General features: G+C 46.5%; 1 protein-coding gene across 3 annotated transcripts in view; it reads right to left on the reverse strand.

The window, feature by feature from the left end:
* CTIF (cap binding complex dependent translation initiation factor) overlaps positions 1-17,646 on the reverse strand; it is a 150,590-nt gene that overhangs the window by 39,839 nt on the left and 93,105 nt on the right. For 2 of the 3 annotated variants that reach the window (XM_072859614.1, XM_072859616.1), the window contains 2 exons: positions 4,197-4,638; positions 2,120-2,449 (listed from right to left, as the gene is read on the reverse strand). In XM_072859614.1, the coding sequence (XP_072715715.1) occupies positions 2,120-2,449; positions 4,197-4,638 (772 nt within the window). The remainder of the gene's footprint in view (positions 1-2,119; positions 2,450-4,196; positions 4,639-17,646) is intronic. The other variant, XM_072859615.1, reaches the window with a different exon arrangement.

The raw sequence follows: 17,646 nt of genomic DNA on the forward strand, positions 1-17,646 counted from the left end.
TTGGGCTTCATACAAAGGTCGATCTCCAGCCAGGGCTATCAAGCCTAAATGCATCACAAAAAAATCCCAGTTTTGGGCTGACCAAAGGATTTCATTAATCATGTGAATGCATCCAATTATTTTGGTTGGAAAAAGCACCTGTGCTTGGAGAAAGTCAAAATCCTTTACTATCAGAAAGGAAATGTTAAATTATTTAATCTCACATAGCACTTTGCTTTTGACCTGTAGTGATCTGTCACCTTTTGCCCCATCAAGACATTTTTAAAAGATGTGCAGTCTGGGGCTGAGCAAATCCCTTTTGCATATTTTTCTATGCTCTTGCACATAAAATCAGTCACCTGCACACCCTGCTCACCCTTTACGTTTCATTTCTTCCCAGCTTTCCACAACGGACATCATGCTCCCATGACACTGAGACTGGCTACGTGTTCCTGGGAAGCACTTTGGGACTCTCTGGAGATATGAGATATATTATTTATCCTACATTCATGCTATGAAGAGCTGAATATGAAGCCAGTTATTATTGCAGATGACATTGCAGCATAAATCAGTCTACTGGGTCTGTTGGTAGGGGTGGCAGCACTGGGCCAAGAGAAGAAAGCAAGTTGGAAGAGTCCTCCCTAACCCAGAAGGACTGCCATCATCCTCAATTTTTTGCTAACACCCTGCTGCTCCCTGGCCATCGCTCCTGGACTTTATTTTGGATTTCTTAGCATCGCTCAGCCAAATGGGGGAAGACACAACAGTGACCTGGCATGGGAGGAGTGGGATGCTTGGATAGGTTAGAGCCCTCTCCAGCCCTTTGCTGCTAAATCTGGGACTGATGTTGACCGCAATTTATCTCCTCCTGCTTTATAATAGCTTTGGAAATAAATCAATCAGGAAAAAATCACTGCCTGGTACACATGATGGGCAGATGTGTGTTGTGCCTAAGGGCTTTCCAGGGGAGAGTGGAGAAGGAGTGGGCGCGGGGAGAGATGCTGGGTTTGATATGTGCCCAGAGCAATGACAGAAGCAAAACTGGACCAGTGACTTCGCAGAATTATCTTAGGTTACGTTAAATATTAATTGTCATTATTTTATTTTGCTCCTTATTTCCCTGCTTCCCGTGTTGCCCAAAAGCCAACTCAGCCCACACAAGGTACAGACAGCCAGGCACAGCATCCAAGGGACAATCTCCAACAAGAGCAAGAAGGGTGAGAAGATGTGTCAAAAACTGGAGTGATGCTGGGCACTGAACATGTGTGGAGAACAGAGAAATGAAACGAGAGCTTTATATGTGCTGCAGATGACATGTGTGTGTGAGGGAATGGCCAAATGGAAATGCATATTAAATTAAGGATGGAAATTCATGGTTTCAGCTCTACATGTCCTGTCTCCAAAGAGGCAGAAAGACGGAGGTCCATGTGACACCCTCCCCAGAAAGCAGCCTGCCCTTTGATGGTGTGGTACAGTAAAACATGTTCCCCACAGCAGACGGCGGGCCAGTGAGGACAGTCCTGTTTCCCCATCATCCACCATTATCATGGACCAGTTATCAGAACCACTGCTTCTTTATCTCCCCCAGGCTGATGGTTTTGGAGCAGAATAACTAAACAGTGCTGCGTATACCAATAAACAAGTCACCCAGAATAATTAGCACATACACAAATTATTTCTGTCTGGGTTGCAATCAGAAACCAGGAGCAAGCCCTTCAACCAGCCAACAGCCTACTCGAGGACTATGACTTAACTTGGTATCTCTGGTGCTGAGATGGACTTCAACCGAAAAGAGCAGCAAAGACCCTCCACTGTAAGACCCTTCAAGTTCACTTCTCTTCATGCCACGGGGATGCTGCCACAAGCAACCCACTCACTTCACAGATGGGCCCTGGTGTGTAATTCCACATACAGCTCATGAAATGGGAATGAAGAGCAACTTGACAATGCCCTCAGTGCCACATTATCTATGGCAATCATTAAAGATGAGCACAGATAAAATTACAGGTATGCTTCTGTTCTGCTCTCATCAACTGGCTTCAAAAGGAATTTGGTAACAGCTCAGCTCCTGTCCAAATGCATGGTAAGATAAGGCAGGGTGAAGCTGCAGGCATCTAACCAACTAATTTTATCTCATTACCTGCAACATGTTGAGGAGCAGACTCCGGAATTTGGTTCCTTCCACCATGAAGAGGGCCATTTTGTCACAGAGCTTGGCTGCTGTGGAAGCAAAGCTGCGGTCTGTCACCGCTTTCTGGTAGATGGTCTTGACTATCTCCCCCAGCATCTCCTCAGAGTTGGTAGAGTTCTGGGCTTCCTCCATGAAGGTGGTGAGCTTGGAGTCAACATCGCTGCTGTTGTTCCTCATGCTGTTGAGGATTTCGATTAATTTGTCCATTTTGTTCTTTTCAGGATTGGTGGTTTCCACCGTGACTTCGTCCTGGTCCGTGAAAAGGGAAAGACAAGGCGTCTGTTACACAAGGAAAAAACAGACATATCAGCCCTTGTCCTTCCACAAACAGCAAAGGGGGAAGGGGATTGGGAAGACATATAAACAGACATAGAAAAATCAAAGCATCTTTTAGAAGCACAATGGTCTCATCTCAGCATTGAAAACCACAAGTGAAGTCCTGCCCGAGAAATGTTCTCTTTCCCCATTTCCCACAGCACTCAATCCCAGAGTCCTCCCCTTTGGCTCGGGGAGAAGATGTGCTTGAGGGTCCTGAGCCAGGATGCCAAGGTCTGACCACCCTTGACTGCCTTCGGCATCTTGGACAGGTGTCTGGGGGTGTCTGCAATATGGTGATAACGGACAATTTTTTGCCTCTATTTTGAAAGTGCACTAATGTTTGCAAAATGCTCAGATAACAATCCTACAAAAATATCTACTTTTTAATATATATTTAATGATCTAAATTGAGATCAAAGATGTCACACGATCCCAGCATTAGAAAAACTCTTAACTTTTCCATCTCTTGGCTGTTACACTTTTCGTTTCACGTCATTAGCATAGAATTTATTGCTTCTTTTCAACGTTTATTTATGCATTTGTCCCTTTCCCCCAGTGTAAGGCATGTATCCTGCTTGCTATGGTCTGCTCCCTTCTCCTCCTCTAGTTGAATCTTAAAATGTGCTATACAACACAAACCTGTAGCAATTTTTTGGACAACCCCAATGCCAGCCAGCAGCTGGAGTTGTCCAAAACTCCCATCAGGAGGCCACTTGTGTTGATTACACCCACCCAAGAGTGGGTGCTTATGTGATGTCTTATAAGACTATAAATTCACAGAGAGCACATTAAAATGAATACTCTGAAAGTCTCTGCTATACTCCCATTGCTTTAAAGAACATAAAAATAACTAACAAACTCTCTTCCTCCCCCTCATGCCACATACATAAATAGTAAATGCACATGCATTCAAAGGTATACATTTTCAACATGCACTCCCATGGAATTGTATATGTTCAGGTTATTTTTGCTATGCATTTTGGAAATCTCATTGGAGATACCCCCATGGATGCATTTTCCCGTCCGACAAAAGAACCTCAAGAGAAAGAATCTGAGTTTCACAGGGGGCAAATGAAGATGTCATCTCCAATTTCCTCAGAAATCTGAGGCTGAATATTGTTTCCAGAAATGATTTCTCATCCGTCACTTGCATGCAATAGTTTTGTTATTGTTGGGTTGTTGGAAGGAAGGGGGAAAGAAAAGGGCATTTCGATTCATTGCTGAGATAAATGGATATCAACTTTTAAGTAGCTGACTCCAACGATTAAGCACTCAAAAGTCAAAACTCTGTAATTTGGAGACAAATTGCCTTTTTTAGACCTCTGCAAAGCTGATGAGCTCTGCAGACCAGGAGGCAGTCAGCTGGGATCAGACCCTGGGGAAGGAGCACCCGCGTTGCAGCTCACACGTGCACCAGCCTTCCCCGACGGTCTTTACATGGGTAGGGGGAGAGTTCCCAGTCTTTCTTGGAGAACACATGCTGGTAGCAACCTCAACCTCAACCAAGTAGGCGAGCACTGTGTCAATAAAAGGCCTCCTGAAGAAGCACAAAGACACTTCAAGAGAAGTGTTGACACTGGGAGATTAAGATATGTTGGGTGCATTCATGGAAAGGTCCCTTGAGCCCAACCCACTCTTTGTCTGGAGAAAGGCCAGCAGCCAGACTCTTGGAAAAAGGGAAACTCAATGTTCCGCTAAGAAACAGTACCTTTTCTTTTAGTCTCCTCCGCAGCCTGTCTTTGGAAGACTGAAGCAAATTGATCTTGGGTCTTTCCCCAATGCGCTCATGAATACTGTCTTTCCGCTTGGTCTCTGACTCCTGGATATGCTGCTGAGACTGCTTCTCCACAGCCTCCGGGCCCCGGTGCGTCTCCACGGGAATATGCACCGTGCAGACGGAAGCGTCCTCTATTTTCAAATTCTCAGTCTCTTTGGCATTTCTGTGCATTTCTTTATCATTGGGCAAGTGCTTCTGGTTGTGGTGCCATCTCCGGTTCTGGCTGTAGCCATGGTGGCCCGTCCTGCCTGAGGAGTGAGGGGCCTGGCCTCCTTGGTAGAGTTTCTGGTGGTCCCTGTTGTGTTTGGTGCCACCTTGCTGATGATCTGCGTGCTGCTGAGACTTGTTCCCACCAGGAAGTCTCTGCTGTCGCCTGGAAAGTCAAAGGAAGTCGTTAGTACATCCTTTCCTGCATGGTCCTCTTTGGTCAACGCACCTTCTGCCCCACCAAACACCCTGGCCCTTGGCAGGTGGGCTCTGTGGGTCTCCCTACCACAAAAGGGGAGCCAATTTCTTGGCATCTAACACAACTCATGCCTCTTTCAATAACAGGCATATTTCAGCTGAAAGTTTTGATGAACAGTTAGATAACATGACTTTGGTTCCCAGGAAAATCTCTCCCAGGTTTCTGTGTTTTCTGTGTTGCTTCCACACTAAACCAGGGAAGACCTGGTTAGTCCCAGCTCAGCAGCGGGAAGTCAGGCAGGCAAGAAATATCAGGAGATATATTTTTCTGAAGACCTAAGGAGCTCCTGATAAGCCTGGCCTACAGCATTGCTTGCTTCTCCTCCTCACCACCTCTGCTGTACCAACACAGCATTGGTTTGCAGTGCATCATTTTAAGCGTATCAGGAACTTCTCAGAGAGCAAAAAAAGCTAAAAAGTGAATTACTGAGTAAAAGAGGTGCCCACACCAAATGGTTTTGTTTGGCCTTTCTTTATGCATGTCCTTCATTGTTGCTACACTGGGAGAGGACACGTGCATGGATGAAGAAGCTGAGGACCACGCATGGCTCCGGCAGCACGGGGAGCCAGGACTATTACCTCCGGATAGGAGGCTGGGTAAATATGGCTCCAAGAGGATAACATGGAAATTCAACAGGCACAAAGAGGAGGAATTGCCCACAAATGGTTTGCTCGAGAGACTACAGCAGCTCAGAAAGGATGAGCAAGCCCCTGTGTGCTGGCCATAACCAGTAGCTGAGATGGCAGGTCCCCAAAAAAACAGTGGTTGAATGGAAGAAACACTTTGGCAGCCTTGGACATTTCAGGTTTCCACACAGGCTGCAGTGTGGCTGTCCCCAGCAGAGAAGGCTGAGCCAGCATGCCAACATCAAGGATGCAATTAAGATGGAGACGGTGCTGGCGTTGGCTGCCTTCACCTGGGACTCTGCAGGGTTAGTCCTAAGCATGATGGCAGCTCCTTGCCTGCCCGCTGCCTTTTTAACATTTGGTATGGGCTCTGAGAGCATGTGGGATGCTTCAACGCTCAGCTCCTTACAAGGCTGCTGGGAGCAGCGCTGGAGGCTCACAAAGGACATCTCCTCAGCATCGTCCCCCAAAACAAGGGAACAACTGTGAGCGCTGCAGTGACCACATCGGTCTGCATCCATATTGGTTTTGTAGCCATTATAATCCCCCTGCTCAGCCTCATCCCTTACCCCAAACGCCCGCCTCCACTCGGATAAATAGCAGTGTTTATTTAAAACCCATCGCATAGCAATTAATTTTATTTTCAACATCTGCAACGCTCGGCTAAAGGCGCTCAGATGAAGGAAGCGGCCATTCACAAATACATTTCAATGGTCAGCAGCTAAACAGTCTCCAACCCTGCCTGCCAAAACCATCTGCCCATCAAATCTGTATTCCTTGGCATCCCCAGGAGTTAAAACCTATTTTCCGAGGCCAACTGGCTCTTAACCATAAAGAGTGAGGGCTCGTGTTTGGTGAACACAGGACGAAGAGGCTTGTTCATGGTGGCAGTGGAAGGAATTTGTGTTTAGTCTCAGACCACCAGATCCGGTTTTCTGAGATATTCAACGTGTTGGTTTTTTTTTTTTCCCTGCAAGCTGAATGGCAGGGAATTAAAAAAAAAAAAAAGATGGGGGAAGCTTTCCTGTTTGCTGGAGCTTACAAGCATTTTATGAGTACAGATTCTCCACATCAAGTTTTCCTGGCATTTCTTTGTTTCCTCTCAGTAACGCAATCACATAAGCCACTTTGTAAAGAGCAACGCTTATTAAAAGGGGAATGTCAAAATAAAAGTTAGTTAAAACGTTATCTAGTACTGAGCCCTCACATGCTTAAGCGTGCAAGAGTTTTGCTGATATAATTTAGCGTTAGCTTTCTGTGGTTTTGCTCTTCTCTCGTCTCAAATATCTGAGTTTAACTGTTTGGATGCACTTTTATTCTTGGGTTATTAGCCAGACAGGCTGCTACTGTATTTAAGTTGCAAAAATTGCACAGAAATTACAAAGGCTGCACACAGACACAGCTTTAATTTGAGCAGAGGTAAGGCAAAATGCCTGGAATGAGCTGGGAACCAACCTCTGCTGTAAATTCCTGCAAGAAATGTGTGCAGGGACATTTTTTTCCTAAAGACATAATGATATTATAAACTAAACCATTTTTGTTTAAGGGCTGTGAAAGGAAAAAAAAAAGGTTTAAGATTACAAATAAACACTTAAGCCAATGTGGAATGTGCAAGATTGTTCGGTTTGGGGCTTTTGCAATAGGACAGGGAGAGGACAGGCAGCTCTGTCCCCCTACAGGACAGCTAAAAGGCAATATCCCCATGGCAAGGGGCAGAGCAAACACAAACCGAAGCTCTGCAGTCACTGACCACAGGATGGAAAACACCAGAGTGAAACAACTTAGGAAAAAAAATTTGCAAGAAATAAAAGGCAAAGGAAGGAGAATGGCAAGCAAGAGGCAACATCCGTGACTTGGCAGCAGGCAGGGGTCTAGATGATAATCCAGCATTCAGGCAAAGACTTGTTGTGTGCTTTATCTTCCCAACACCCCAGCGAAGAAGAAAAGCCAAGAAGAAATAGGACTCTGCAGAGAAGAGGAGCCAAAGCAGGGAGAATGGGGCCCAGATCTTAAAACTTCTTTGACTGCACAGCATCGCAAAGCCTGGGAGGCTGGGATGACCCATCCTTGCTCTCAGGTGTGACCAAGGTGTTGGGGACATAGAGAGCCCCAGGAAGGGGCAAGATGGGGACCAGGGCACCCCACCACACACATCCGCTGTGGGTTGAGTTGATGGAAACATCCTCGTGCTTGCTTGAGGGCAGGAGAGCCGAGATGGTGGCCTGGGGTGACCTGCCAAGCTTAGGGAACCAGACCATGTAGGAACCCAAAGGCACCTCCTAGCCCAGAGTTTTAGGCTTGTGATGCTGAAGGGAGGAACAGCTGAAGCTTGAATCACACAGCAACATCTCTGAGAAAAGAAATAATTCACCCCAGAAAAATGCTGCAGCTACTGGGAAATCCTTCCTCTGTCCCTCTCTGCTCATCCTTTGCTGTAAGGACACGGTGCCTTGCAGGGGACCCTGCTTCAGCTACAAGAAGTACCTAGAGAGCACACCGGTCTTTTACCTCTTGCCTCTATTTAATGCTAAATAACTATTTTAACTTCAAAGGCCAGATTCTGATTCAGCTCAAAACTCCCCCTGACTTCAGTGAGACCAGGGATTTGGCCACTGGTCAACGTGGAAACTTAAAGAGACGTTGAGAGTTACAAAGAAACTACAGAAGAACTAAAAACCAAGAGAATAGTCAGAATTGCCAAGCTGGAAATAGGATGGTATCGCTTGTGCTATCGTTTCTCTGCTGATTTTTTTATTCAATTAACTAAATGAGATACCTTTCAACAGAATTTAGATCTGACAAATGTCTGCTCTGTCAGAGGAGCCTACACAAACAAATCTAAGGCTTCAGCTGTCTCGGTGATTACCAGCCTACGTGCTCAGAAATACGGGATTCCTGCAAGTTTTTACTACATCGTTTGCTCCCAAGGAAAGGGGCCAGAAGGCACAAGGCTGGGGAAAATAACTCCAGACACGTGGACAGCTGTGGTCTAAAACACAGTTGCTCTGTCCTGTCAGCCCTGCTCATATGCCCCCGGGAGAGACAAGTCCTCCAAGAGCCCCCAACCACTTGTCTGGCATGTGGAGAGCTGGAGGACAACGTGGGGTTACATTCTCCTGGTGGTTGCATGGAGATTTGGTTAGGGAATTCTTACAAATACTGAGAGGTAAGGAGCTACACCTCCAGCAGGACTCGAGACATTTACCCCGCAGTGCAGAGCATCCTGTACGGCCGAATGGACTGAGATCCCATCCGTGGGCTCAGGGACTGGATGCTCTGGACATCCTGGCTCTTGCCTTTGAAAGAACCTGCCTGGATACCACGCTTGCCCTCAATCCCAGGCAACTCTCCCACAGGACAAACCCTCCTGGGCACGCTAAGATCCTTGCAGAGGAGGGATGCTGGTTTTGTCCTGCTTTCACTCAGAGCCGGATACCTGGTGGGCATGGCCAGGGCCACCCAGCAATGATGGCCACCCAACTAATATGGACTTGCAGCCATTCAGGCAAGAAGTTGAGAATGAAGAGCAGTGCTGTGGCCAAGGTCAAGCCTTCTGCTTCCCCTTCATCCTTCTGGTGAATGAAAACATTCCTCACTGCATTTTGCAGACAGAAAGTTTCTCTCCACCCTTTCTTCTGCCCAGGCAGGATCTCATCTCTGTGCCAGGATCAAGCCCAGGAATGGGGAGTATCTCATGATCAGCTTTGCTATTAACATGCCTGCAATTAATTAGCAATTGCTGTTATAAGGGATAGATTAAGATCTGCTGCAGAAATGGACTCTGTGGGACCTTCCGCTCCTACGAGGATCCCAGATCCCACTTATCCGTGGCACCCCTCCAACGCTGGAAGAGTAGAGCATCCCCAAGGCATGCAGCAACTGTACCTGCGAACGGAGGACTGATGGGGCTGGGTCTATGGGATGAAGAGCCACCTCTCTCCCACCTTCTTTTTCAAAATCCCCATTTTCCATTGAGGGAGAGAAATTAAATAAAACTCTTAGAGACACCACTGAAAGAGTCAAATTCACAGAGACTGATAGCAACTGGGTTCTTCATGGTTGCACTAGCTAGCTGCCCTGAAAAGGGAAAGGGCAGGAAGAAGCAGAGTCCCCTGAAACATCCCCTGAAAAAAACAATGTCTCCAGGCTCAGACTTTCTGAACTAAGAATTTCACACACCACATTTCACCTGACAGCAACCCCATCCCTGGCCAGGGACGCAGTCGCCAACGGCATGGCTTGGAGAGAGGTACCCTGCCAGCCCTGCCAGCTCCTCTGCATCCCACCATTGTGTTCCACCACCACATCCCCCCTCTCCCCACCAGCAGCTGTGCAGATTACGTGGCAGTCTTGGATCCCATGAGTATGGGATGCAGCTCCCAAAAAAATGGACTAGCACCTCTGAGCAGGTGCTGCTGGAGGGGTTTGCTATCTGCACTGGCTTTGGACACCTAAGGGACATCATGGTCCAAACTGGAAGGTCTGAAGGATCCCAGTTAGGAGCTGGTGGAATTTTACAGCATCTAAAACCAGTTCTGGAGGTCTAATGCTGCACTGGGAGGTCAACAGGAATATTGCTATTAATATAATGAGGAGGAATTTCTATTCTAGAGGTCTGACTTCCCCCAAAAGTATTCTTCTCCAAGCCTACCTCCATCAAAGGCACTCTGATGTTTTACGTGCATGTACAATGATAACTCAGCGTTGCTTTGGTGCAGGGAGCATCACAGTCCAGCCACAGCCATTTTCTATCCTTGCTATGATTGAGAGTGGGAAACACTAAAATAAGATTGACAGTTCCACACAATCTAATCAAAAACCTCAAAACCCCACAGAAAGCAACAACCACCAGCTCCAAGGATGAAGAACACAGGACTTCTGTGTGTTTTCCCTTTGGCTTTCTCTCTCAAACTGGTTTAGTTTGGCTCCAGTTTCATTTTTGTTTGCATTTTTCTCAGATGAGAAGGGAACAAGATGTCATGCTCACTCCTGAAAACAAAAATGAAATTATTCACACTTCTTTTATGACTTTCTGTCACTAGGGTTAAAGTCTATCCTGATCACTAGACCCAGCCCACACATCTGGATGGACACGGCATTTTGGAAGCGTAGAAAATCCACCTGTCAAAACGGTGGTGATCAGGATCTCAGATCATCTTTGAACAGTTGAGACATGATGCGTGCTTTAGGTCTTACATGTACGCATCCTTGAAAACATACAATGAACTCCAGAAGACAAGCACAGCCAACAAAAACAACGCTATGAGGGTAGAGATGTTTTTGATGAGGCTCACAGCATTTGGCTGCTGGGAAAAGCATTATGAAACCTTAAGATGAGCCGCCTACTGCCTACCTGGGAACAATTCCTCTTGTCACCACCTTGGTCTTGGGGTACAGCCGCTGCTGACAACCCTCCCTTGGGCCTGGGCATCACGTCTGTCTTTGCTTGCTAAAGATTATTTCATTTGGCCTTTACAACATAACTAGACTCACTATAAACCAACAGGGTAGCATTGATTTTTACAACAAGGGTGGTGAAACACTGGAGCAGGTTGCCCAGAGAGGTTGTAGATGCCTCATCCCTGGAAACATTCAAGGTCAGGTTGGATGGGGCTCTGAGCAACCTGATCTAAAGATGTCCCTGCTCATTGCAGGGACTAGATGACTCGTCCCTGCATCTAGTCCAACTTGTTGTTGGACTAGATGACCTTTAAAGGTCCCTTCCAACCCAAACCATTCTGTGATTCTATGATTGAAGGGCTTCACACAGAGACACCCAAGGTGCTCACGCAATAACGCATCCAAAAAATGGGTGTAGGATTGACACAAAGCACGGTTCATCATGGGATGCACTACCTTCTGCTAGGGGATGCTCACTGATTTGGCTTTTCCAAACACAGAAATGGACCCGATTTCTCCCTGTGCCTTCCTGCAGCGTCACTTCACACCATCGGTGTCCACTACTTCTCCCACGGCAGTGATGGACAGCCCCCTCACAGGGCCACCAGATGAGCGCCCAGTCTGCAGGCTGTGCTGCAGGAGCAGAGACAGCACTGCTGGGCTGAAAGGACATGGCACAAAGTCCATTGGAACAGACTCAGCAAAGCATTGAAGAGCAAACTTGTCTACTGCTGAAGTCCAATGAAAGTCCTCACGTGCTGCAATGCTTGGCTGCACAGGCTGCCTGAGTCAGCTATTTTCTTCTAAGCTTCATGGAAATGAATCTTCAGGAGGAATTTAAGTAGCTGTTTTGCAACACCAGCTTGGGAAAGACATCCCAAGTACAGATGGCATGCAAGATAGATAGCTCCAAAACAGCTCTTTAAATGCTTTGCTGGATCTCCCACAAATCATTAGGGATGTCCAGATGGAGGCCCTTGTTGCACAGAGCAGGCAATCAGCTAGGAAGACACCCCCTGGACTTCAAGGCTGACTGCCCAGACTGGTGTAGAAATCATTGCAGTGATTTCATGTAGAAATTGCTTGGAAATGGTTCTCTTCATAAACTACATTGCTTGGAATTATGTTTTTGGATTCTTAGCATATTGTAAACGTGACTGCAAAAATTACATGAAAACCATAGGAAAATACGATGACAAGGAACTGAATCCAGTTTAGCTGAAATAGTTTAAACCTGAAAGACACAACCACGGTACACGATATTTCCCAAAAGTCTGCTGAGTGCAAATACACATGGATCCTGGACTACTGGTAAGAATGTGACTTGAATGAATGTAATCTTTTACTACTATGCAATAAAAAGCTTATATCGCAGACTCCAGGCTGCCTCCTTTAAAAATACACCAAGGCTTATCAGTTATCCCAAGATCTGATAATCCTCCAAGAGATATAAACTTCAAACCCGTGCCAAGATGCATAGACGCAGCCCACCACCATCCCTCCATAGTCCTGTCCCTCAAGACACATCCTAAATAGTACGTACAAGCCCCCACCTGCTGCTTTTTTGTTCAGCTGTCTTCCTTTAGACCCCTGTGACTCTTTGACCTGCAAGCAAGGAGACATCCTAGGTTTTTTCCATCTCCTATTTATACCAGTGCTTTCTAGTGAAGAAATAAATGTCTTTCCTGTAGAAGCTAAGGCAAGATTTGACAGGATCTCCTAACAGCTGTCCAGACACATGAGCTGACCCAAAGCCCACGGCAAGCAATTACTTCCGACACGGGGATCTGGTAAAACACCAACTCAAGGAGCAGAGATGCTTTGGACTTATGCGTGCCAGAAGCCTTTATCAAACACATTAAATAAACTTCTTTAAAAACGATGCAGCATGCTATAGCATCTAGTGTAGAGCTTTGGGAGCTAGGATCCATCTGGACATTGACTTATTGCAACCCAGTGACAATCCTAAGCAGTTTCCCAAATGTTTACCTAAGTCTGTCCTGCTGTCAAAAGAAGAGTTGTCTCCTCTTGACCCCATTCCTGCCTCCTCTCTCATGCCACCCCTAATGCTCACATGGATGTGCTGAGCTGTGCCAGGGTCTGATCCACTCCAAAAATTTACTTTCTCTTGGATGAGTTTCCACTCATCAGTTTGGAAGGGAACACGCAACTCAGGGGGAGGCACAGAGCTGGGTCACCTTCTGTAGCTCCAGTGCCACGTAGCTGCTTGGGGACCAGCACCCCCAGCTTTAATCGGGAAATTGGGATGATCCATAGCATCTGCGCAATGCTGGGAATGGACGGAGCAATGTTAGTTTAAATGAAATAAAGCAGCCTGTTGTCCACTCATGCCCTGGAGGCTGTCACGCTAAATAAAGACATTATCAGAGAAAGAGCAGATACTCAGCGCCTTCATGCCTGTTAATGACCCTGGCACCTCCTGAATCAAATCTAGGGACTCTCTTTCCCACAGATGGCCCCTTGGAGACAGACTGCTGTGGCTTTAGTAGGAATAAATGGAAACAAAACAGTTAACAAATATCCAAAAATAGAGTGTAGTTAACTTTTTCTTTTTTTAATATGGAGATTAAAAATCCCTGGGTGATTTACATGCCAGCAGAGACATTAGCTGCATATAATAGATGCAATATTTTTAATATTTTGGGCTGAGACAAGAACAGGAATGGAAAGTATTTCCAGTGCTTTGATTTCTTTATTTTGCAAACATCAGTTGCTAACTGGGGTCAGACAGAAATATTGTTTCTGCAACAAGAGCCCAAACAACTCAAGCTGGCAACTTCTTCACGCACTAACCATGCCAGGAGGCCCTGCAGAGCTTCAGCACGTTGCTCCCTCCCGGGTCTCCGGGGCCAAGGTCCCCAATTTGGGCTTGCAGGGAGAAGGACCGGGTGGCAAATGCTCTCCTGCAGAGAGGGTGGCTACTTGCCATGGCCAAAAACTGTAAGTCACCACCCAGACCGTGCAGACACACTGCTAAAGTGCTGCTGGGCTTCTTCAAATGGGCCAGGTCTGACGGAAAGTCCTCGTGTGAGGCACGGGATGCCATAAAGCCTTTTTTTTACCCATCGAAAGCATCAACCTCTGCTTGCCCTTACCTCTCAGTTCAGTTGCCAGATAACTTTGGAGAGCAACCTGGCAGCAGAAAGTCCTCAGTGCTCCTTCCAAGCGATCACCAGCAATGGCACATTTATATTCGAGGATTGAAAGGAGGAGAAAGAAACAAGCTATTTCACTTTATATTCACTCCAGCAACCAGCTGGTGACAACACCTCCATGAACTCGTACTGGAAAACAACGCGTAGATGGATAAACCCATTTCCAGCACTGAGGAGCCATGCCGGAAACACTCCACCAAAGAGAAAGCCATTTCAATAACAGATCAGTTTCCTAGTGCAGAGGAACCTGCCGCTATATTTCCTTCCCTCAATTCTGGCCGGCTGAAATAGCATCACGTAGACAGTTGTGTTTTGCACTACATGACACTAAAAGAGCAGCCTTGAAGGATGGTCTCACGGGTGACAGGGTTCACACATATGAGGATCTGGTGGCCACGGGTTCACTGCAAGGTCTGCGGTGGGGGAAGGTCCACCCACAGCCCCTTCCCTCCTTTCTGCCTTGGTTTCCTCGCAGGGAAAGGGGGGATGCTGGGAGCAGCCCTCTGCCAAAAAGCACTTTGAGGTTGATGGACAACAAAACACAGCAGTGTTGTTTCATCTCTGGCTGTCTTCCCTTGGGACAGCTCTTGCATTGCTTCCCCATGACTCTTCCTACAGCTGATTGACCCAACAGCACCCTGCGCTTGCCCACACAATGAGGAATTTCCTGCCAGGTTGGTTAAAAGTAAGTTAGGCACATTATCAGCTACCAAAGCAACACCAATACAACCAAGATGACCAAGGTGCCCTGGGTGGAGGACCACAAAAATTATCAGAGGGATGGAACACCTCTCCTATGAGGAAAGGCTGAGAGAGTTGGGGTTGTTCAGCCTGGAGAAGAGAAGGCTCCAGGGAGACCTTCCTGCGGCCTTTCAGTACTTAAAGGGGACTTATAAGAAAGATGGGGACAGACTTTTTAGTAGGGCCTGTAGCAATAGGACAAGGGGTAATGGTTTTAAACTAAAAGAGGGGAGATTCAGACTAGATGTAAGGAAGAAATGTTTTACGATGAGGGTGGTGAAACACTGGAACAGGTTGCCCAGAGAGGTGGTAGATGCCCCATCCCTGGAAACATTCAAGGTCAGGTTGGACAGAGCTCTGAGCAACCTGATCCAGTTGAAGATGTCCCTGCTCGTTGCAGGGGGTTGGACTAGATGACCTTTAAAGGTCCCTTCCAACCAAAACTATTCTGTGATTCTATGATTCTGGGATCCCAGAGCAGGCACTGCTGAATACTTCTGTTGATGGTCTTGCTTTCAAAATGGCAAAACCTGTTTTAAATGCTGAATCCCACTTTGCTGAACACAACTGAAGAGCTAAGGTAGTGCTCAATGGGCACTTAGTCTGCAGGCACAGCCATGTGAGCACTTTAACTCTCATGACATGAAAGGAAGGATGGTTCAAAATAAGCAAAAGGAGGTATTTCTTCAGATAATAAACAGTTAAACTGTGGAGCTATGCTATAGTAGATGCAAGTACCAGGAGTTTACAACTGTTCAAAAAACACATTGCCAAAGTCATGAAAGGAAAATCCATCAGGAGCTACTGGACACAAAGGTGAGCAAATCTGGTCCTGCAGATCCTCAAAGTGTAAATTCCTGGAGAATCATAGAATCATTTCAGTTGGAAAAGAACCTTAAGATCATCGAGTCCAACCGTTAAGAAGAGGAGAGCACTGCTGGGAAGCAGCATTACATGCATACCCTGTTCTTCTCACACTCCTCCTGGTGTCCATTGCTGGTCACCAATCCAGGTGGTCTGGTGTGACCCATCACAGCTCTCCTCCTGCTCTTACTGACCTCCTGATCAGCTTCAGCACACCACTAGCACATCTAATTGCTAATGAAAAACTCCTGCCCCTCTACTAATGCAGGACAGCATGGCAACCATAAGGTGAGTTATCTCCCAGCTTGGTGGAGGGGTTGCAGCATAAGGCACTCTGCACGCACAGCCAGCGGCACGCGCAGGCAATTACTGCTGCCCAGCTCACGTGCCGTAATTCATTAAGCCGCAGTAACGCAATCACCCAGCTGAGCCCTTTTAGGAACAAACCGCCAAGACAATATTGTCCTCTGGGGACCTGCAGTTCAGAGAATTAATTTAGTGTAATAACTCCCAGCGATGTTGCAAGACAATCAAACTCAAAGAAACGATGATCTGTCTCTAAATTGCCTGTAACCAACCCTTCAGCTGATGCCCTGCTCATCGGTGACTGCCAGCTCTGCTTGGGCAGGAGGGGCAAGTGCCGACTATTTGTTTGGGACTTTCATGCATATGAACACTTAATCCTTGAGAAACCTCATCGTGAAGGACCAGCACTCCGACAGGGAGTTCTTCACGTTGCTCTCCAGGATGCTCAGCTTCAGCTGGTGCAGCTTTTTCAGTCATATGGTTTAGTTTTAGGTAGTCCTGCGAGGAGCAGGGAGTTGGACTCGATGATCCTTATGGGATCCTTCCAACTTGAGATATTCTATGATTCCTTTCTGAGATGCACCTTTAGTGCAGTTGTTCCTGAAAACGTGGCCCGTCCTTCACCACTGATTCAAAGTTTCAAAATCTTAAGCAGGACAGGAACTATTATTTTAACAGCATCTCTGCTTAGGTGCTTTCAGCTGCCTAGAAGAGTTTTTTGCATTGTTACACTCTAAACACTATGATTTAGCTAGATGCTAGCATTGCTACTCATCATTGCAGGCAAGTACACCACCAGAGACTTACTTTTGTCCTTAAAAAGAAAAAAATTATTGGTCCTGAGTTTGCTCAGGAGAAGAGCTCTCCCACAAATGGCAGCTTTTCACAGCCACCATTACGCTGGCTCAACTCCTCTGCACCCTGCTCAGCATGGATGGCCGTGACATCCCCAGTGGGTTTGGGATGTTCCCTCTGCACCCCCAAAGAGAGTCTCCATGGTGGCTCCAGTAACCCCCATCAGCTCCCAGGAGGGCACAGAGGACACAGGAGCATAAAGAGGAGGATGAAAACCTGATTTCCAGATGCTGCTTCATGGGTTCAGACCCACATTAAACCTAATTAATTTGACTTGGAAATCCTACTGAGAAGGAAAAGGGTGTTTCAACATTTTCAATTCCTTCCCTTCCTCGTTCTTCTGCTTCAACACCATTTGTTGAGTTCACTAAGAGCACTGCAAATCATTTAGCTCAATGCTAGTTTTCAGCAAGTACCCAGTCCATCCAAAACATTTAGTTTTGTTCCAGCTAAGAACAGCACTTCAGCACTAAAATAACATCTTGATATTGTTGCTTTCTTTAATAAGCATCCTCTGCTCTCACTGCAAAGCCCTCAGTAAATGGCCCTGGAAGAACAAAAGACATTTCTGTATTGTTTTAAGTTCTCTTCCTTTCTGAAAAAACTCAATTAAAATGGTGAAAAAGCAAACGTGTCGCTACTATACTCTGTAATTATGAACTCATTTCTATTCACTTGCCCAGCAGGAGAGGTTTGTCCTGGTGACCTCTGAGAATGGGTTTCTACGGCTTTTCCAAAATTTCACAGCCTTAAAAATGACATGTTCATGTCAGCTGTAAAACAGTTCACCTTCGCCTTCACCCAAAATAACTCACAATCTTAAAATCCAGGGTGAGGGCTATTCCTGTGACTATTTTTATTTGTGAAAGGAGCCCTAGCGCTGGCCATGAATAGATCGGCATGGGAGCAGCTCTGGAAATAGTGCAACCCTTCAAGACAGCATGAAA

This window comes from Ciconia boyciana, chromosome 4, assembly GCF_034638445.1.
Source record: "Ciconia boyciana chromosome 4, ASM3463844v1, whole genome shotgun sequence".
NCBI lineage: Eukaryota > Metazoa > Chordata > Aves > Ciconiiformes > Ciconiidae > Ciconia > Ciconia boyciana.